Source organism: Diceros bicornis, chromosome 18, assembly GCF_020826845.1.
Source record: "Diceros bicornis minor isolate mBicDic1 chromosome 18, mDicBic1.mat.cur, whole genome shotgun sequence".
Taxonomy (NCBI): Eukaryota; Metazoa; Chordata; class Mammalia; order Perissodactyla; family Rhinocerotidae; genus Diceros; species Diceros bicornis.
In genome coordinates, this window is record NC_080757.1 from 27,540,258 (window position 1) to 27,564,422 (window position 24,165).

The 24,165-nt window shown below is 33.3% G+C and overlaps 1 protein-coding gene across 1 annotated transcript in view; it reads right to left on the bottom strand.

The window, feature by feature from the left end:
- BRIP1 (BRCA1 interacting helicase 1) overlaps positions 1 to 24,165 on the bottom strand; it is a 167,549-nt gene that overhangs the window by 82,131 nt on the left and 61,253 nt on the right. Inside the window, 5 exon segments of the mRNA XM_058560489.1 lie at positions 6,228 to 6,389; positions 12,328 to 12,468; positions 12,583 to 12,748; positions 15,366 to 15,520; positions 23,391 to 23,523. Of these exon segments, the coding sequence (XP_058416472.1) occupies positions 6,228 to 6,389; positions 12,328 to 12,468; positions 12,583 to 12,748; positions 15,366 to 15,520; positions 23,391 to 23,523 (757 nt within the window).

The window sequence follows — 24,165 nt, forward strand, 5'->3', positions numbered from 1 at the left end:
GGCCGCTGCAGCGGAGTGCACGCACTTAACCGCTTGCGCCACTGGGCCGGCCCCAAATAACACAGTTTTTAAACAACCAATAGGTCAAAGAATAAATCACAAGAGAAATCAGAAAACATCTTGAGAAATATGAAAATGAAAATACATCATAACAAACCTGATGGAAATGCAAAGAAAGCAGTGTGAAGAGAGAAATCTTACAACTGTAATCACACACTTTAAAAGAGAAAGATCTCAAATCAATAACCTGATTTTACACCTTAAGGAAATAGAAAAAGAAGAGGAAACTAAACCAAAATTAGCAGAAGGAAGGAAACAATAAAGACTACAGAAGAGATAAACAAAAGGGAAAACAGAAAACAATAGAGAAAATCAACAAAACTAAAAGTTGGTTCTTTGAAAAGATCAAAAAAATTGACAGACTTTTAGCCACATTGACTAAGGGAAAAAAAAGGCTCAAATTACTAAAACCACAAAACAAAGTGGGGACATCACTACCAATTTTACAGAAATAAGGATTGATAAGGGAATATCATGAACAATCATGCCACCAAATTAGAAAACCTAGATAAAATGAACAAATTCCTAGAAATAATCTATGAAAATGGAATCATGAAAAAATAGAAAACCTGAATAGACTTAAAACTAGTAAGAAGATCGAATCAGTAATCAAAAACCTTCCAACAAAGAAAATCCCTGGACCAGGTGGCTTCACTGGTGAATTCTACCAAACATTTAAAGAAGAATTAACACAAATCCTACTCAAACTCTTCGAAAAAATTAAAGAGTACTAAAGTATTAAAGAGTACTTACTAACTTATTCTCTGGGGCTAGTATTACCCTGATAGCAAAGGCAGACAAAGACACTATAAGCAAAGAAAACTACAGACCAATATCCCTTTTAAATGTTGATGCAAAAATCCTCAACAAAATACTAGTAAACCACATTCAGCAACATACTAAAAGATTATACACCACGACTAATTTATTCCCAACATGCAAGTGTGGTTCAACATATGAAAATCAACCAATGTAACACACAACATTAACAGAACGAAGGACCAAAAAATCATATGATTATCTCAACTGATGCAGAAAAAAACATCAGTGACAAAAAACAATCAATAACCTAGGGACAGAAGGAAATTTCCTTAACATGATAAAGCAATAAATGTAAAACCACAGCTAATATCACACTTAACAGAAAAAGTCAAAGATGCTAGCAGCCACTACTTCTATTCAACATAGTAGTGGAAGTTCTAGCCACAGTAATCAGACAAAAAAAAAAAAAAAAAAGAAATAAAAGGCATCCAAATTGGACAGAAAGAAGCAAACTGATCTCTGTTTGCAGATGATATGATCTTATAAATAGAAAACCCTAAATAGTCCACAAAAAGTTTTAGAGCAAATTCAGCAAAGTTGCCAGACACAAAATCAATACACAAAAATCAGTTCTATTTCCATACAGTAGCAATAAACAACTCAAAAAGGAAAGTAAAAAAAATTTCCATTTGAAATAGCATTAAAAAGAAAAAAACACTTGGGAATAAATTTCACCAAGGAGGTGAAACATTTGTACACTGAAAACCACTAAACACTGCTGAAAAAAATTAAAGAAGACATAAATCAATGGAAAGACATCCTATGTTCATGGATTGGAAGACTTAATATTATTAGGATGACAATCCTACCAAAGCAAAATACAGATGCAATGCAATCCCTATCAAAATCCCAATGACTTTCTTTTGCAGAAATAGAAAAACTCATCCTAAAATGCATAACGAATCTTGAGGAACTCCAAATAGCCCAAAACAATCTTGAAAAAGAACAAAGTTGGAGGATTCACACTTCCTGATTCCAAACTTAGTGCGAAGCTAAAGTAATCAAAACAATAATGGCATAAGGACAAATATGTAGACCAAAGGAATAGAATAAAAGTCCAGAAATAACCCCTTGCATATATGGTCAAGGGATTTTCAACAAGGGTATCAAGACCATTCAATGGAGAAAAAAAGAGTCTCTTCAACAAATGGTGCTGGGAAAATTGGATATCCACACACACAAAAATGAAGTAGACCATATATTTATATAGTACATATATTTATATATTACACCATATATAAAAATTATCTCAAAATGGATCAAAGAGCTATTAGTAACAGCTAAAGTATTTAAACCCTTAGAGAAAACACATGGGAAAATCTTCACAACACTGGATTTGGAAATGATTTCTTGGTTATGACATGAAAAGCAAAAATAACAAAAGAAATTAGAGATAATTGAACTTCATCAAAATTTAAAACTTTCATGCATCAAAGGACACCATTAACAGAGTGAAAAGACAACACCTAGAACAGGAGATAATATTTAAAAAGCATATATCTGATAAGGGATTAATATCTAGAATATATAAAGAACTACTACAACTCAACAATAACAACAACAACAAAACCTACTTAAATATGAGGAAAGGACCTGAATAGCCATTTCTCCAAAGAAGATATACAAATGGCCAATAAGTACACGAAACACCACCAGCCATTAGGGAGATACAAATCAAAATGACAAGGAGATACCACTTCATCCATTAGGATGGTTATTATCCAAAAAACAGAAAATAACAAATGTTGGTAAGGATGTGGAGAAATGGAAACCTTTGTGCATTGCTGGTGGGAATCTAAAATTGTACAGTCATTGTGGAAAATAGTATGTCAGTTCGTCAAAAAGTTGTACACAGGGCCGGCCCCATGGCTTAGTGGTTAAGTGCATGCGTTCCGCTGCCGGCGGCCCAGGTTCGGATCCCGGGCGCACACCAACACACCACTTCTCCAGCCATGCTGAGGCCACGTCCCACACACAGCAACTAGAAGGATGTGCAACTATGACATACAACTATCTATTGGGGCTTTGGGGGAAAAATAAATAAATAAAATTATTAAAAAAAAAAAGTTGTACATAATTATTATATGATCCAGCAATTCCATTTTTAGGTGTATATCTAAAAGAATGGAGCAGGGGCTCAAACAGATAATGGTATACCAATATCCATAGCAGCATTATTCACACCAGCCAAAAGGGGGAAACAACCCAAGTGACCATCAACAGATGAATGGATAAACAAAATGTGGTATATACATAAAATGGAATATTATTCAGGCATAAAAACGAATGAAATTCTGATACATCCTACAACATGAATGAACCTTGAAAACATTATGCTAAGGGAAATAAACCAGACACAAAAGGTCAAATATGCTATGATTTCATTTATATGAGGTACCTTAAATAGACAAATTCTTATAGATAGAAAGAAATGAAGTTACCAGAGACTGTGGTAGGGCGTCTGGGGAGCTACTCTTTCATGGCTACAGAGTTCCTGTTTGGGATGATGAAAAAGTTCTAGAAATGAATAGTGGTTATGGTTCCATAAATTTCAAATATATTTAATGCCACTAAACCATACACTTAAAAACAGTTAAAATGATAAATTTTATGTTATGCATATTTTACCACAATAAAAAAAAGAAAGAACAATAAATATCAGAGGACTAGATGAAAGATTTGAGAAGTCTCTAAGGTGTGGAACTGGAAAGTGAGGAGAAGTGGGGCAGGGAACTGTTCTTTTGCATTATAATCATTATTATTATTTAATTATGTATAAGAACTAATTTGATAACAAATTAAACTTTTAAAGCTTCAAAAAAAGAAATTACAATAACTCAGCAAAAGAAAGACTGGGGAAATTTTTTACAGTATGTATTATAGAGAGTTAATATCCATGTGACATATTAAAAGTCCATTCAAATCAACTAAATAGAGCATAAACAGACAATAAAAAATTTTTCTAAATAAAACCCACAGATCAATCAATCTCACTATCAGTCAAAAAAATAAATGAAAACAAAAACAAAAAATGTTTTTTTTTTAACCTTTTGAATCATTTTATTTTTTTTTGTTGTTTATTGCGGTAACATTGGTTTATAACATTGTATAAATTTCAGGTGTACATCATTACACTTCTATTTCTGCATGGATTACATCATGTTCACCACCCAAATACTAATTACAATCCATCATCACACACATGTGCCTAATTATCCCTTTCGCCTTCCTCCCTCCCCTCCTCCCCTCTGGTAACCACCAATCCAATCTCTGTCTCTATGTGTTTGTTTGTTGTTGTTATTATCTACTACTTAATGAGCGAGATCATACAGAATTTGACCTTCTCTCTCTGACTAATTTCACTTTGCATAAACACAAAATATGTTTGAAAGCTTATTTTCTGTATCTTTTTGAACTTTTTTAGTTGAAAAAGTAGAAGCAGAAAAATAATCCATTCATTATGCCAATTTACAAATCTGCTAAAAAATATATTTAAATGTAATAGTCTTTGTAGTCACCCAACAATTAATAGTCGATTTCAGTAACTATAAAATTAATAGTTATTTATACTCTAAAAAATTACATTAGGAAGTGACATTCCATTTATATTTAGCGTAGTTACTTTCCTTCTATCAAGTGATATATTTCACCTCAATGTATTAAAAATTAGAATATATTTTTAAATTACCGAAACTGGCTAACAAAAATTATATCATTTAAGAACACCGGTACCAGAAGGTATGGTGCATTGTTTAACAAACAGGCTGTTTTCTTTTACGCCGTAACTTTTTCATTGACAATTATTGTCATTGTCCATTTAAGTAACTGTACATTAGATTTAGTTCTCCTCTATATATACCAAGAAAAAAACCATACTAAGCCACTTCCTATCGTATAAAGAATCGTTCTGACCATGTCTTTGTAGCCTAGCAAAAAATGAAATGGTTCATTTACTCAACTGGGCATTTCCTAGCTTCCTTTTTGTGACTGTGATTTGAAAATATAAAAAGGTTTTATTAATGTGTTGAGATTTTGCTTTTCTTTAGTGCTAGGCTTAATCATTAGTTTTCCTTAAACATAACTATTTGGTATAGATGTTCACACTCTGGAATAAATATTGCTTTCTATGAAGAATTTTTAAGATGTTTATGTTCATTTCATTTTCAGATATTCTTATAAGAAAAACTATATGATTAAATTTCTTCCGAAAGCAATTCTTTCTCTTTATCTACAGGAGGACTAATTTACTGCATCTCTAGCTAACAAAGTATGTGGCTTAGCCCCGTTCGGGCTGCTGTAACAAATTACTCCAGACTGAGTAGCTTATACACAACACAAATTTATTGCTTACAGTTCTGGAAGCTGGAAAGTTCAAGACCAAGGCACCAGCGTGGTCACGTTTGGTGACAGCCCTCTTCATGGTTCATAGTTGGCACTCTCTTGCTGTGTCCTCACATGATGGAAGGGGCAAGGGATCTCTCTGGAGCCTCTTTTATAAGACACCAATCCTATTCATGAGGATTCTATCCTCATGACTTAAGTACCTCCCAAAGGCCCCACCTCCTAATGTCTAATCACCTTTAGGGGTTTGGATTTCAACGTATAAAATTTGGGGGGAGGGGGACACATTCAGACCATAGCAGTATGTATACATATGAAAGACAGTAGGAGAACCAAAAGTATCAATGTTGTCATTCAGATATATTACTTATTTATGCTACTATCCTTACATATATAACTTCCTAAGAAAAAAGAAAAGGGAATGCCACTTCTCTACATTGAAATTTGGCTTAGATTTTGATAAAAGTATGATATCACTCTCAGGAATTATATGTAGTTTTAATGCTTTGAATATTAGGAGGGCTAAAGTACACTATATAACTCAATTTACTTGAGAACATATTATTAAAAACCAGAGTGACTATAAGAACAAGAAAAAAAAATCCTTTCTTCTAGCCAAATACATGAAATAAAAGATGGGCAACAGAGAAAACTTGACTTTAGATTCAGATTTCTGAAACATTCACAAGTGTAATTTATTAAAGTGAAAAATGCTCCTTTTTCCTTCAACTATGAAAATATCACGCTGCCTCTAAGAATAAAAATCACATACACATAAATAGTCCTCTTATATAACTAACATTGCTTGAAGACTTTTAGTCTTTAGACTTTCAAGTAAAACAGTGACAGAATAATCAGGCAGTACCATAATCAATAAATAAGTAAAACAATATATAATGTTTAGAAAACTATAATTCCCCTATTGCTTCTGCCCCTAGGAAGCTTATCATGGAAAGCCCACAGGATTTTTTTATAGGCAAAAGAAACAATAAATATTCCCTTACCTTGTAAGATGGCAAGAAACACAAAATTCCTTGGCTCACAGTCTGGCACACAGATAACAAAAGTGTTCCCACTTCATCCTGGAACTCAAATGTTTCCGTGTGCTGGAAGGTAGCACAAAGATTCCGACCACTGGGGCCCGACCCAATAGTGCCAACCCAAACCTAGAATATAAATATGTCAGTTAGAGTTAAGCCTAAACTAGGCAGGCAAATTAGCATTTAGTTGGGAGCCTTAATTACATGTATGTTAAAAGAAGGTCAATCAACAAGTTTAGAGGAAACTTATTTTTAAATTGTGGGGTTTTCTTTTCCATTATCTTTAATTAATCATATATAGATTTAATTTATAGAAGTTTTACTTTAGGCAGACCACCGAATTCTCTTAGGATGAAAGCAAAAAGGGTTTTACTTACCTATTTCCTCAACAGCTTTGCAAAATTAAGCATGTAACAAAATTTTGTTGGATGATGCGAACAAATAAAATGAATAAATCAGAAATGATTTCAAAATATTAGAGGTGAGGGCTGACATGATCTGCTTTAGGTAAGTCTCTGAAACTCAACTAGGACAAGAACTACTCTTCCATAAATACACTGGTACTCAAAGATCTATGGTCATAGAAAATCAGACCCATCAACTTTCACAGTATCTACAATTCCTCTACATCCATACAGATCTAGCCTTAGTGTAGTTAATTTGAATAAAAGAAAGAATAAACTTTACTAGTAATCTAAAGACAATATACAAGCAATTAAGGTTGTTGAAAAGTGTAATAGTCCTATGTTTAAAAATGATGTATGAGATTGAGGCACATTTTTCAAGATGACATCTGATGGACACCAGTTTAACCAACTTTCAACCAAATGATCAACTAGTAATAAGACAAACCGATATTATGTGTTTCCTGAAATGATGCAATGGGAAGTAACAATATCACCAAATAGTATTCTTACCAAACCGTTTAACCTGAATCTTATCATAAAGAAACAATCACATAAATCTTGATTATAAGACATTCCTCAAGACAATTGGTGACTTGAATTCTTAAAAATGTCATGAAAGACAGAAAAAAAGCACAAGAAAACTGTTTCAAAGACTAAAGACACATAAAAAACAAATGCAACATATAATACCTGACTGGATCCTGGATCAAGAATAAGAAAAATAAACAAGTATAATGGGAATAATTGGAGAAATATAAATATTGGTTCTATTGTATCAGTATTAAATTTCTTGGGTATGATCATGGTATTGTGTTTACGTAGGATTATGTACTCCTTCTTACGAGAGACAAGCTAAACTATTAAGAGCAAAGTGTTACGATGTCTACAAATTACCTTCTAATAGTTTATCCCAAAATGTGCTTTTTGGATATACATACATACATATGTAATGTAACTGTTTACATTTTTCAATAATGTAACTGTTTACATTTTTCAATATTCCTCTTCTCTCTCTTTCTCTCATATATGCCTAAACTAGGCAGGCAAATTAGCATTTAGTTAGGAGCCTTAATTATACGTATGTCAAAAGAAGATCAAGCAACAAGTTTAGAGGAAATTTATTTTTAAATTATTGGAGGTTTTTTCTATGCAAAATGTTAATAATCGATGAATCTAAGTGAAAGCTATAAAGACGCTCACTGCATTAATACTACTTTTTCTACTTTTCTGAAGTTTCTAATTTTTTTTTTAAAAAGTTGGGGAAATCATGAAGTATCTCAACATAATAAAGGCCATATATGACAAACCCACCACCAACATCATACTCAACAGTGAAAAACTGAAAGCTATCCCTCTAAAAACAGGAACAAGACAAGGATGCCCACTCTCGCCACTCTTATTCAACACAGTATTGGAAGTCCCAGCTAGAGCAATTAGGCAAGAAAAAGAAATAAAAGAGATCCAAATTGGAAAGGAAGAAATAAAACTGTCACTATTTGTGGATGACATGATTCTATATATAGAAAACCCTAAGGAATCCACCAAAAAACTATTAGAAATAATTAAATTATATAGTAAAGTTTCAGGGTACAAAATCAACATACAAAAATGAGTTGCATTTTTATACACTAACAATGAACTAGCAGAAAGAGAAATCAAGAATACGATCCCATTTACAATCACAACAAAAAGAATAAAATACTTAGGAATAAATTTAACCAGGAGATGAAAGACCTATACACCGAAAACTATAAGACAATACTAAAAGAATTTAAAGAAATGTAAAGATATTCCATGCTCATGGATTAGAAGAATAAACATAGTTAAAAAGTCCATATAACACAAAGCAATCCACAGATTCAATGCAATACCAATCAGAATCCCAATGACATTCTTCATGGAAGTAGAAGAAACAATCCTAAAATTTATATGGAACAACAAAAGACCCCGAATAGCCAAAGCAATCCTGAGAAAAAAGAACAAAGCTGGAGGTATCACAATCCCTGACTTCAAAATATACTACAAAAGGTACAGCAATCAAAACAGCATGGTACTGGCAGAAAAACAGACACACAGATCAATGGAACAGAATTGAAAGCCCAGAAATAAAACTACACATCTATGGATGGCTAATCTTCGACAAAGGAGCCAAGAATATACAATGGAGAAATGAAAGTCTCTTCAAGTGTTGGGAAAACTGGACAGTCACATGCAAAAGAATGAAAGTAGACCATTATCTTCTGCCATACATAAAAATTAACTCAAAATGGATTAAAGACTTAAAGGTAAGACCTGAAATCATAAAACTCCTAGAAGGAAACATAGGCAATAAGGCTCTTTGACATTGGTCTTAGCAGTATCTTTTTGAATATCATGTCTCCTCAGGCAAGGGAAACAAAAGAAAAAATAAACAAATGGGACTACATCAAACTAAAAAGCTTCTGCACAGCAAAGTAAACCACCAACAAAACGAAAAGACAACCCACCAACTGGAAGAAAATATTTGCAAATCATACATCTGACAACGGGTTAATTTCCAAAATATATAAAGAACTCATACAACTCAACAACAAAAAAAAACAACTTGATCTAAAAATGGGTGGAGGATATGAACAGACATTTTTCCAAAGAAGATATACAGATGGCCAAGAGGCACATAAAAAGATGTTCAACCCAAGTGTCCACCAACAGATGACTGGCTAAAGAAGATGTGGTGTATATACATACAATGGAATGCTACTCAGCCATAAAAAAAGAAAAAAATCGTCCCATTTGCAACAACATGGATGGACCTGGAGGGTATTATGTTAAGTGAAATAAGCCAGACAGAGAAAGACAAACACTGAATGACTTCACTCATATGTGGAATATAAACTAACACATGGACAGAGAGAACAGTTTGGTGGTTCCCAGGGGGAAGGGAGTTGGGGGATGGGCACAAGGGGGAAAGGGAGTTAGGGGGTGGGCACAAGGGGTAAAGGGGTGCATTTATATGGTGACTGACAAAAAAATAATGTACAACCAGAATCTCACAATGTTATAAACTATTATGACATCAATAAAAAAATTTAAAAATGAGAAATTGAAAAAAAAAAAGATGTTCAACATCACTAATTATTAGGGAAATGCAAATAAAAACTACAATGAGATATCACCTCATATCCATCAGAATGGCTATTATTAAAAAGACAACAAATAACAAGTGTTGGAGAGGATGTGGAGAAAAGGGAACCCTGATACACTGCTGGTGAGAATGCAAACTGGTGTAACTACTATGGAAAACAGTATGGAGATTTCTCAAAAAATTAAAAATAGAAATACCATATGACCCAGCTATTCTACTTCTGGGCATTTATCCAAAGAACATAAAACACAAATTCGAAAAGATATATGCACCCCTATGTTCACTGCAGCACTATGCATAATAGCCAAGTCTTGGAAGCAACCTAAGTGCCCATTAACAGATGAATGGATAAAGAAGATGTGGTGTATATATACACAATGGAATACTACTCAGCCACAAAAAAGATAAAATCATGCCATTTGTAACAACACAGACGGAACTTGAGGGTATTATGCTAAGCGAAATAAGCCAGACAGAGAAAGACAAATACCGTAGGATTCCACTCACATGTGGAAGATAAAACAAACAGACACATAGATACAGAAAATAGATTGGTTGTTACCAGAGTGGATGGGGAAGGGGGATGGTGAAAGGGGTAAAGGAACACATATGTATGGTGAGGGATGGAAACTGCATTGGCAGTGAACACAATGCAGTCTACACAGAAGCTGAAATACAATGACATTCACCTGAAATTTACATAATCTTATACACCAATGTGACCTCAAAAAAAAAAAGTTGGGAAAATCAATGAATAAATGGACAAACAAAATGTGGTATATACATACAGATGATGGAATATTATTCAGCCTTAAAAAGGCAGGAAATGCTGATTCATGTTACAACATGGATGAATCTTGAAGACATCACGCTAAGCAAAATAAGCTAATTACAAAAAGAAAAATATCTTATAGTCTCACTTATATGAGGTATCTAGAGTAGCCAAATCCATAAAAACAGAGAGTGGAGGCCAGCCCGGTGGCGTAGCACTTAAGTGCACACACTCCGTTGCGGCGGCCCAGGGTCTGTAGGTTCTGATCCCGGGCGCACACCAACGCACTGCTTGTCAAGCCACACTGTGGTGGTGCCTCATATAAAGTAGAGGAAGATGGGCACGGATGTTAGCCCAAGGCCAATCTTCCTCAGCAAAAAAAGAGGAGGACTGGGATCGGATGTTAGCTCAGTGCTGATTTTCCTCACAAAAAAAAAACAAAGAGTAGAATGGTGGTTACCAAGGGCTGGGAGGAGTGGGGAATGGAGAATTGTTGTTTAATGGGAATAGAATTTCAGTTTTGCAAGATGAAAAAGTTCTAGAGATTGGTTGTACAACAACATGAATATACTTAACAAGATTGAACAGTAAACTTAAAAATGGTTAAGATGGTAAATTTTACATTATATGTATTTTACCACAATTAAAATAAAAAATAAATTTTAAAATAGTTGGGGGAAAATATTATAGTATAACAGAATTCAGCTGAACAACTAGCACTATTATTATTATTATAATTCAGTGACATTACAGGTTAAACGAGCTTTTGTGCACTAGACTGAGAACATAGAGCCCATAACAACATTCTTATGAGAAAATATATGCTAAATTTAATAATGACTTCCCATATTTATCTGAGTCTCTAAAGAAAGCAACTTGAAAATGTGGAACATGTATTTTTCCTTTGCTATAGTTTATAGCAATGTTTCTACACAGGAGCACACCGGCATTTTGCAAAGCATAATTCTTAATTACACAGGAGCTTAGTATTCAAGGACTCCATCTACTAAATGCCAGTAGTTCCTCCCAAGTAATTGTGAGAACCAAAAATGTCCCCACAAATACACCTTGGTTGAAAACTACAACTTTATAAAGAACTAGAATTGTGTTAGGCACAAAGGAGGTGTTAAGCATGTAGCTAACCACTTTAAATTACTTCATAAAAAGAAGCAGAAGGCAGACTGACAAATGACAATTCAAATGTTCCTAGGAAAACTAAAATAACATTTATATGATAGTGTTATGAAAAATTAAAATCTTAAGTCATAGGACTCATAAGAGTACTTCTACTTCATCTCAGATATTCAAACATGTGCTGAACACATGCTGACTAATGCCAGGTATTAATCTAGGTGCAGTGGAAGAATGGGGATGTAAAAAGAATAAGGATACACCATAGTCTAATGGAAAAGAGAAACACATGAACAAATAATTATACAACAGGAACTATGGTAAAGAAGTTGAATTTTTGTTTTGTCTTTAATTTTCATAAGAAAACTAAAAAATATTTAAATGAGGAAATTGCAATATAGTCTTTGCATCCAAGGTGTATATTTTTACTCAGTGGGTTGAAGGAATGCTATTTAACAGTATTTCCTTTTTTTACATTATCAAGTAGCTGACAGATTTTCTTTTGTTCTAAAACTGAAACGTCGAATTTCCTATCAGGATTGATTTATTAGTACTTCAGGTACATTCTAATTTGTTTATATAGAATTATATTGAGGTAAAAAGACTGAAAGCGTTCAAAAAAAAACTAACCTGTGAGTTATCAATGACATGATTAGCCTCCAGTTGGATAGTGAATGTAACACCAAGTTCTGATGAGAAGGATTTCATTGGTGATAGTGTCCCAGATGTTAAAACAATCGTCCAAACTTTGCCATTAATATCTGAAAAGGCCTAAAAGAAAACATTAGATACATAAAATCATCTTTAAAAGAGTCAAATACATTTATTTAATTGTTGGTATTGAGTAAGAAGACAGAATTTTCATTTACAACATGATAAATTTACCACAGCTGGATTTAAGCACCAAAAGTTCAGCACACGAACTGCAGTTTTCTGTCGTAAACGTTTCTTATTTTTTGGTAGAGCAAAGAATCCATTTTTATCTGAAGTATCAGCCTGATTTATCCAAGAGTAAGTCTGTTGAATAGCAACTTTATAATCATCTGCAAACCTAGATGAAAATAAAATGGTAAGTAAATGGCAAAACTTTATAAAATATATAATGTCTCAGCTACATACAATATAAAAACTGATTATACTAAAACTAAATTGAGAGTCCTGGTATGTTCTCACTCAAAGGTAACAATCTCACTACCAGCAACCCCCACGACGAATTAAATTCAGTAATTCTGATACAAAATAAGCCATTAAATCTTAGAATCAACCCCCTCTTACACAGATTAGATATCACCAACCATTCAACCCTTACCAATTTCCACTCCTATGTTCAAACACTGCATAAATCATGGCAGAGCCAGAATTAAAATGCAGGCCTCCTAACTCCTAGTCTAGAGCTCTTTGCACTCTAGGTTAAATCATTAATTACAAAACAGATGACTGTATTATTGTTAAAGAAACTAAAATGTGATTTATACTTTCCTATTACTTGAGAAAACAGAAAGACAATTTTTACTGTTTTAAAAATACAGGAAACTAATTCTAAAATTTTTAAGTTCCTTTAAAATCTAGGTCTCAGTCTTCATCTATTTTTAATGAAGGTACTGAACCAGATGATCTCTGTGATTCCATCCAGCTTATAATTTCTTTCAATAAGAGGCTATAAATGCCTAGGCTTAAACAGAATAAAATATGGTATTCTCTATCATCCTCACAATAATACTGACTGTTAATTTCGCTCTTAGATCAAAGTTCAAGTCAGGGACTCTATAAGCTGTGCACAGAATTTTATAAAAATACTGGGAGCTAAAAACTATAAAACTCTTAGAAGAAAACATAGGAGAAAATCTTCATGACATCAGATTTGGGCATGTTTGTTGGATATACCAAAAGCACAAAAAACAAAAGAAAAAACAAATGAATTGGACTTGATCAAAACTTAAAAACTTTTATACATCAAAGGACACTATCAAGAGAGTGAGAAGACAACCCAAAAATGAGAGAAAATATTTATAAAGCATATATCTGATATGAGATTAATATATAGAATATACAAATAACTCCTACAACTTAATAAAAATACCAACAACAAAAAAACAAATTCAAAAATGGGTAAAGGACTTGAATAGACATTTCTCCAATGAAAATATACAAATAGACAATAAGCACATGAAAATATGCTCAACATCTCTAGCCATTAAGGAAATCAATTAACCATTAAATCAAAACCACGAGGAGACACTACTTTGTATTGATTAGGATGGCTATTACCCAAAAAACGGAAAATAACAAATATTGGCAAGGACGTGGAGAAATTGAAACTCTTGTGCATAACTATGGGAATCTAAAATGTGCAGTTGCTATGGAAAATAGTATGTTGGTTTCTCAAAAAGTTAAATACAGAATTATCATCTGATCCTGCAATTCCACTGTTAGGTATGTACCCAGAAGAAACTGAAAGCAGGGACTCAAACAGTTACTTGTATATCAATGTTCACTGCAGCATTATTCACAATAGGTAAAAGGTGGAAACAAGGCCAGCCCGTGGTGTAGTGGTTAAGTTCGCACACTCCGCTTCGGCAGCCCTGGGTTCATGGGTTCGGATCCCACGCACGGACCTAAGCACCGCTCGTCAAGCCACGCGGTGGTGGCATCCCACATACAAAATAGAGGAAGATGGGCACAGATGTTAGCTAAGGGCTAATCTTCCTCAGCAAAAAGAGAAAGATTGGCAACGGATGTTAGCTCAGGGCCAATCTTCCTCACCAAAAAAAAAAGGGGGGTGGTGGAAACAATCCTAATGTCCATTAACATAAGAATGGATAAACAAAATGTGATATACACATACAATTAAATATTCTTCATCCATAAAAAGGAATGACATTCTGATATATGTTACAACATGGATGAACCTTGAAAACACTACGCTAGTGAAACAAACCAGACACAAAAGAACAAATATTATATGATTCTACTTATATGAGATACCTAGAAAGTACAAATCCACAGAGATGCAAGTGGAATAGAGGTAATCAGAGGCTGTGCGGAGAGGGAAATGGGATATATTGTTTCATGGGTAAAGAGTTCCTGTTTGGGATGAAGAAAAAGTTCTGGAAATGGATATTGATGATGGCTGCACAACAATGTGAATATACTTAATGCCACTGAAATGTACACTTAAAAATGGTTAAAATGGTAAATTTTATGTTATGTATATTTTACCATAATATAAAAAACACTAAAAAAAATACTGGAACCAGGGAGTACCATAACTTAACAAGAGGTAGTATGTGAGGAGTTGACTGCTTTTCATTTTCCACATTTCACTAAACAGAGGCTTTATACAATAAGAAAGAGACTTTCTGACACTGGAAGAAACATATCTAAACTATACTTAGAAAAAAATGCTTAAGTTTAGTCCTAGAGGTCTATAAATTTAATGATGAATTAATTAAATGTATTTATTTACTGATTTCAATACCCATTTTGATTAATAAAAACTAATTTCAATTGATCTGAGTCTGTGCCAATAAGTAAGAGCAATATTTATACCACTTGTTTACGATTAACCTATGTATTCACACAAAGTTAGTATATATGAAGCACATGCTAGCACCCAATAAGGTTAATATTTTTAAGAGGAAAAATACAGATCAGATATTTTTACTTACCTACTATTTTGCCTAAAAAGATAGTCAAGCACCATAAAAAGTCCTTTGAGCATTATTTGAGTTGAAGCACTAATAACAGGTACTTCTCTTGTCTCTTCTTTACCATGAATTGGTAAAACTTTTTCTTCTTTTTGAAGGACAGCAGAAAAATGTCCCTATAAGAAATTACCATATTAAGTATACCGGTGCAGGGGCGAGGGGGAGGAGAAAAAACAAACTTCTCAAAACTATAGTAAAACCCAAATGAAATATACATTAAAATTTTAGGCAAATATTATTAATACACAAGTGCTAACAATATGTTTTGGATCCCCATATATTCCCAAATTCTCTTCAGAGTAAAAGACACTTTAATATTAAGGTATACATTTAGGAGGTTCATTACTTCTTCAGCAATTAGGGTATTATTTAGTGCCCTTCAAAAGTAATGAACCAAATAAAAATGTACCAAATGGTTTCCCCAGGGAGCTTAAAAGAGTTGATATGCCACCTAAATGAATTATTTCCAGGGAGTACTCTGATGCTGAGTATATGACTATATGACAAGCAAAATTAAAAGAATGACTCAAGCAAACAATCCATGCTAAACACAAAATGTATGCTAACTGGCTCCTTAGTTTTTCTGTGGCTCATAAGTGTTAATATGGATGGAAGTATAGACATTAAGATAAAATCATAAGAAAAAAGAAAAGTATGCTTTCCCACATTATGAAAGAGAAAACTGAATATTGAAGCAATAAAAGATATTGGGGACAACTTTGATGTTTGACAATAAAACATGTGCTCAATGAAAATAAAATAGGGAAATAGTTAAGATAAATAAGACAGATAAGTTTTAATATTCAGATATATTGTGAAATAATACACACCCATAAGAGTAAAATTAGTCTCCACTGAACAAAACATTAAAGGATACAAATAGAAAGATTTTTCAAAAAGAAACAAAGAATGAAAAAGACAATATGAACTTGGAAAAACATTCAGCAGTACAAATTATTAATGAAAAACAAGTATTAAATTGTTCTTTTAAAAAATCAAGCCCCCTCAGCAATACCTTATACGAAGGCTACTATTTCTCTCTAACACTGGCAGAATACTGGCAATTTACTCTATAAAACTACAGAACTTCTGAACTACTGAAGGTGAGGCACTGTACTAAAAACAGAAAGACTGAACGAAATTCTACATATTGAACCATGAGACTACTCCAAGGCCACTTCTGGCTAGGTTACGTAAACACTGACAGCTGGGTTTACAGATAAATAGAAAACCAAGCAAATAGGAAACACATACACACAGGTTATTACTACTTCACAGGAAACATAAAGTTATATAAAAATTTAATCAGGCAAGTTATATGATATTACTATCATAAGCTATGATAATATATATATATACATACATATATATACATATAGATATACACACTGGATATTAATATAATTGTGCTGAGAGAATGGAGAGTAGAGAAAGGGAAAGAAGGAGGGGGTAAAAGTAGGAAGAGAGAAAGAGACAGAGAGAGGAAAAAAGAGAGAGAGAGTATGTGTAAAGGAGCTAAATCATCATCATATTTAATAGGAAGTCATAGAGAACATCTAAATTGAAAACTCAAAAGTAGCTGAACCCATGTGTTATTTAGAAAATTGGGGTTAAATACCAGAATAAATCACTATAAGAGTTAAAAGTGCCACTGGGAAATGAAAATTGGGATTGAGAAGGAGGGGGGCAAATGAATGCTTTTCTTGATAATACTAATTGACTCTTTAAAATATGCACGTTACTTTTGTAAAAATTAACTTCTAAAAAATTTAACAATCACAATGATGAATTTCTTTACCAACTAGGATTAGAGGAAATTTCCTTAACCTAGTAAAAAACTAACAATAAAAATCCTACAGCACCCATGGAATGAGAAAAAATATTTGCAAATCAAATATCCAATAAAGTGCTTGTGTCCAGAATATTTAAAGAACTCTTATAGTCAACAATAAAAGACAAATAACTCAATTTCAAAATGGGCAAAGAATTTGAATAAAAATTTCTCCAAAAGAGATACATAAATGGACAATAAGCACTTGGCAAAATGCTCAACATCACGGGTCACTAGGAAAATGAACATCAAACCACATTGAGATACCAGTTCATTGCCCCTAGCAAGACTATAACAAAACAGAGATAATAACCAGTGTTGGTGAGGATGTAGAAGAAATTAGAATCCTCATACATTGCTGATAGGATTGTAAAATGGTGCAGCCCCTTTGGAAAACAATTTGGCAGTTCCTCAAAAAGTTTAACATTGAGTTACCATATGGCCAAGCAATTCCACTCCTAAGTATATACTCATGAGAACTGAAAATACATGTCCACACAAAAATCATAGCAGCATTATTTGCAATAGCCAAAAAGTGGAAACAATCTAAATATATCAACTGATAATGGATAAACAAAATGCAGTACATTCATACCACAGAATATTATTTGGTAATAAAAAGGAATTAAGTATTGATACATGCTATAACATAGATGAACCCTGAAAACATCATGCATAGTGAAGGAAGCCAGTGACAAAAGGCCACATATCATGTTTCCATTTATATAAAATGTCCAGAATAGGCAGATCCACAGAAATAGAAAGTAGAATAGTGGTTTCCAGGAGCTCCGAGAGAAGGAAATGGGGACAATGAAGGAAATGGGTACAAGGTTTCTTTCTGAGGTGATGAAAATGTTTTGAAATTAGATACTAGTGATAGTTGCACAACTCTGACTATACTAAAAACCACTGAATTGTATACTTTCAAGGAGTAAATTTTGTGGCATGTAAGTTATATCACAATCAAGCTATTAATAAAAAATAAAAATAAAGAATTTTTTTTTTTTTTGTGAGGAAGATCAGCTCTGAGCTAACATCCATGCCAATACTCCTCTTTTTGCTGAGGAAGACTGGCCCTGGGCTAACATCTGTGCCCATCTTCCTCTACCTTATATGGGATGCCTCCACAGCATGGCCTGACAAGCGGTGCATCGGTGCACACCCGGGATCTGAACCCGGGCCGCCAGCAGCGGTGCGCGCGCACTTAACCACTACACCACGGAGCCGGCCCAAAAATACAGCATTTTAAAAAAATACAGTAGACATATTACTAAATGGTGTAATACTAGTAATACAGTCCCTTTAAAGTAAGAATAAGACCAGGATGTCTTTTTCATTGCCTGTGATGAACAATGTACTGGAAGTTTAAACCAGTAAAGAAATAAATAAAATGTGAAAGAATTGGAAAGAAAGAAAACAGTCCTTACTCATAGGCAGTATGATTAGCTACACAAAAATTTAAGAATTTATAGACAAACCTATAAGGTAGTTCAGCAAAGTGGTTGATTACAAGGTAAATAAATAAAAATCAACTACCATCCTTATACCCCAATAATAATTAGAAAATGCAATTTTTAAAATATACCATTTGAAAAAGAAACAGAAACTTTAACTTACTTAGGAATAAATCTAACCAAAAGCAACTAAGACTTTTAAAATTAAACTATAAAATTTTATTGAAAGAGATATAGGAAGAGATAATAAATGAATAATTATATCTTGCTCATAAATGGGAAAACTCCATACTGTAAATATGTCAATTCTTTCTAAATTAACCCATTAATTCAATGTAATTCCAATCAAAATTCCAACAGAATTTTTCATGGAAATTTATAAGAATTCTAAAATTCACATGGCAGAGTAAGGCCAACAATAGGCAAGATCATCCCCAAGGAAAAGAACAAATTAGGAGATATGCCCTACCAGATATCAGCATTTTTCTAAAGCTACAGTAATTAACAAATATAACAATTTAGAGAAACAGAATTATAGAACAGAATAGAGTCCAGAAATGAATTCACACATAAATAAAAATCAGATATGTGGCAGAGTGGTATTAAAAATCAGAGAGAAATGGATGGACTATTTAGTAAATGATGCTGAGAAAATTCACTGTCATACAAGAAAATCAAATGGATTCTTTACTTCACAACATAAACAAAAATGAATCCGAGGCTGATTAAAAACCTTTATAAAAAAAAGTACTTGGGCCTGGCCCTGTGGCCGAGTGGTTAAAGTTCTGCATGCTCTGCTTTGGTGGCCCAGGTTCACAGGTTCAGATCCCGGGTGCAGACCTACTCCACTCACCAGCCATGCTGTGGTGGTGTCCCACATATAAAGTAGAGGAAGACTGGCACAGATGTTAGCTCAGGGCTCATCTTCCTCAAGCAAAAAAAAAAAAAAAAAAAGAGGAAGATTGGCAACGGATGTTAGCTCAGGGCAAATCTTCCTCAGCAAAAAAAAAAAAAAAAAACTTTAACATTTTTAGGAGAAAATGTAGCACAGGATAAGGAAAGGTTGCTAAACTTAACTCAAATACCACAATTCATAAAAGAAAACCACTGATAAATTTGAACGCACTCAAATAAAAAATTTGGAAAAGATACACCATGAATAAACAAACCATAGACACAAGAATATACATGCAATGCAATAAGCAACAAAGAATTAGTATTTTGAATATACAAAGAAAATAATGAGAGATATATACAAACATATATTTTCAAGGATGTTCCATATCAGAACTGTTTCTTATTCTGGGAAAACTAGCAACAACCTATATTTCAAATGCCAGATTAATCAAATAATTTAGAATATGTGCACTCACAAAAATGCTACACAGCAACTAAAAATCATGTGAAAGAATCTTGATTAAAATAGAAAAGTATTCATAATATATTGTTAAATGAAAAGAGGCTACAAATAAACACGTATCATATCAGAAATATATTTATGTTAATCAAATATATGCACAGAAGGCATAGATAAACATAAATCCAAAAATTTTTTATTTAAGTATAACATATAGAGTGCACTAATCTTAAGTGTATAGCTCACTGAACACACACACATACACCCACGTAACTAACACTCCAACAGGATACAAAACATTCCTCAAATCCCAGATGGTTCCCATTTGCTCCTTCTCAGCCCAAATTGCTCCCTACCCCTGCAGAGTAGTAACCAGCATTCTGACTTCTATTAGCATAATTATTTTCAGCTTTCTTAAATTTCATAAAAATGAAATCATACAGTTTGTACTCTTTTGTGTCTGGTTTCTTTCACTCAACATTATGTCTATAAGATTCATTCATATGGTTGTGGTGGCAGTGGTTTGTTTTTTTAATGGCTGTGTAGTATTCCACTATATAAATATTCCATAATTTATTTATCCATTTTACTGTTGATATGAATAATCTTTTTTTTGTGTGTGTGTGAGGAAGACCAGCTCTGAGCTAACATCCAATGCCAATGCTCCTCTTTTTGCTGAGGAAGATTGGCCCTGGGCTAACATCCATGCCCATCTTCCTCTACTTTATATGGGATGCCACCACAGCATGGCTTGACAAGCAGTGCATCGGTGCACGCCCGGGATCCCAACCTGCGGACCCCGGGCCGCCACAGCAAAGCGCGCGCGCTTAACCGCTGCGCCACTGGGCCAGCCCCCTGAATACTCTTTAAACTGCAGAAAGTATATGCAAAAAAATCATGAAAAGATGACACAATGTGGCAAAATACTTATGATATCACACTGCATTTTTTAAATGTGGGGCAAAAAATTATAAATATAGTCTGATTTAAATATATTTTTAATACTCATATGCCCAGAATGATAGTGGTGATCATGTTAGCAATAGTTCTTATCTTTTTGGTTCAAAAACCTTTAAATCTATATGAGGAAAACTACTAACTATGATAAAAGAAATTACAGAAGATCTAAATAAATGGAGAGATACTCCATGTTCATAGATAGGAAGACTCAATATTGTTCAGATGTCAGCTCTTCCCAGCTTATCTATAGATTCAATGCAATCCCAATCAAAAGCCCAGCAAGTTACTTTGTCGATATTGACAAACTGATTCTAAAGTTTATATGGAAAGACAAAAGACTCAGAATAGGCAACACGATATTGAAGAACAAAGTCAGAGGACTGACACAACCAGACTTCAAGACTTACTACAAAGCTACAGTAGTCAAGACAAATAGATCAATGGAAAAGAATAGAGAGCCCAGAAATAGACCCAGACCAATACAGTCAACTAATCTTTGACAAAGGAGCAAAGAAAATCCAATGGAGAAACAATGGTCTTTTCAACAAATGGTGATAGAATAACTGGACATCCACATGCAAAGAAATCAACCTATAGACAGACCTTATACCTTCACAAAAATTAACTCAAAATAGATCACAGACCTAAATATAAAACACAAAACTATAAAACTTCTAGAAGAAAAGATGGGAGAAAATCTAGGTGACTTTGGTTTTTGATGATGAGTTTTTAGATGCAACACCAAAAGCCTGCTCCATCAAACAAAAAAATTGATAAGTTGAACTTTATTAAAACTAAAAACTTGTCTTCTGTGAAAGACACTGTTAATAGAATGAAAAGACAAGCCACGGGCTGGGAGAATATATTTGCAAACACCTATCTGATGAAGGACTTGTATACAAAATATACAAAGAACTCTTAAAACTCAACAATAAGAAAACAAACAACCCAACTGAAAAGTAAGCAAAAGATCAGAAGAGACACATCACCATATAAGAAATGTAGATGGCAAATAAGCATGTGAAAAGAGGCTCCACATCATATGTCATTAGGGAATTGTAAATTAAAAAAATGAAATACCACTACATATCTATTAGCTGGCTAAAATTCAAAACACTGATAACACCAAATGCTGGCAAGGATGTGAAACAACAGGAACTCTCATTTACTGCCGGTGGGGATGTAAAATGGTATAGCCACTTTGGAAGACAGTTAAGCAGTTTCTTGCAAAGCTAAACATGTCTCACCATATAATCCAGCAACTGTGTTCCTAAGTAGTTACCCAAATGAGAAGTATGTCCACACAAAAACATGCCCACAAATTCTTACAGTAGCTTTATTCACAATTGCCCAAACTTGGAAACCACCAATATGTCCTTCAGTAGGTGAATGGATAAACAAACTATGGATGGTGCATACATACAATGAATATTGCTCAGTAATAAAAAGAAACAAGCTATCAAGCCATGAAAAGACATGGAGGAAACTTAAATGCATACTACTCAGTGAAAGAAGCCAGTCTGAAAAGACTACATACTGTATGATTCCAACTATATGACATTCTGGAAAAGGGAAACTATGGAGTCAGAAAAAAAAAAAAATCACTGGTTGCCAAGGGTTCGGCAGGGGAAATGAAGCGTGATGAAGAGATGAATAAATACAATACAGAAGATTTTTAATGCAGTGAAAGTATTCTATATAATACTGTCATAGTGGATACACAACTTTATATTTTTATCAAAACTCATAGAACTATACAATACAAAAGTGAACCCTAATGTAGACTATGGACTTTAGTTAACAACAACGTAACAATGTTGGTTCAATTGTAATATACGTACTATACTATTGCAAGATGTTAATAATAGGAGAAACCATAGTATCTGTGTGTGTGTGTGTGTGTGTGTGTGTGTGTGTGTGTGTGAGGCTGGGGGTGGGGGTTTATGAAAACTGTCCTTTCTGCTCAATTTTTCTATAAACCTAAAACAACCACTCTAAAAAGTAGTTTATTAATTTAAACAAATAAGAACAACAACAAAAACATTCTCATCTGCAAAAAGAACTCTGAAAATATGATATAAAGCATGAAGTCTCTATCCAGAAAAATGTACAGAAGTACATACAAAATTTTACATACAATTTCAAAAGCTTCATAGTATCCCATAGCCCATTTATGATCTCTATCCACCCAGGTTTATAACCTCTAAGGAGAACAAAAGATGAATTTTCCACAATTTACACCATCACTTAAAGATTATCCAACTTAGATAATAAAATTTTAAAACAATTAAATTGCTACTTTTTTTTACTCTGGATTAAATTATTCACTATTAAATCATTTCTAATTCACTAAATGAATTTCATGGGTGGAAAAAAAATCTTACCTGCAAAATGGGAAAAGTAGCAGTGGTGATGCCCATTTTGTGTAAATTTAAGAGCATTTCACTTCCACTCCATATTTTACAGGATGATTCATAATCTCTCTCCACAAGATGTTTAGAGTTTGCTTCTAACCAACTGGAATAAAATAAAACAATTCCATCAACCAGTATCAACCTTATGTGCACTATTTCAACAGAACAAAGAGAACTATGATATGTTGGTCTGTAATCTCTGAAGCTATTAGGGCACAAACGTGGATTAATTAAGAAATCTTTTAAAAAGCATGCATGCCTCATATTGCAAAATAAAAATTTATATAGCTAAAAAAGTAAGCTTTTACTTATAAAAGAGAAATATGCATGTGATTTCCCAGTTGTGTCTTGTGCATTCACACTGCTTTACTTGATTGTTTCTCCAACTGAGAGCTTAGGAGTTTATCCCAAATGCACATAAAAGGAAATACAAAACAACCTAATAAAGAAACACATTAGTGTTACATATTAACACAAAAAAGAGAATTACTAAAAAATATATAAATATATTCATTTATATATATACACACATTTGTACATTCAATAAATGTTTAAATGCCTATATTATGCCAGACACTGTACTGGGTAGTGGAAATAACAGCAGTAAATAAAATAGGCAAGGTCCTTATTCTCACGGAAATTACATTCTACTAAAGAGAGACAGAAACAATCTTAGAAACAAATACAGGAACAAGAAAATATCAGGTAGTGATAAGTGATATAATGAAAATAAGTTAGGTTAATG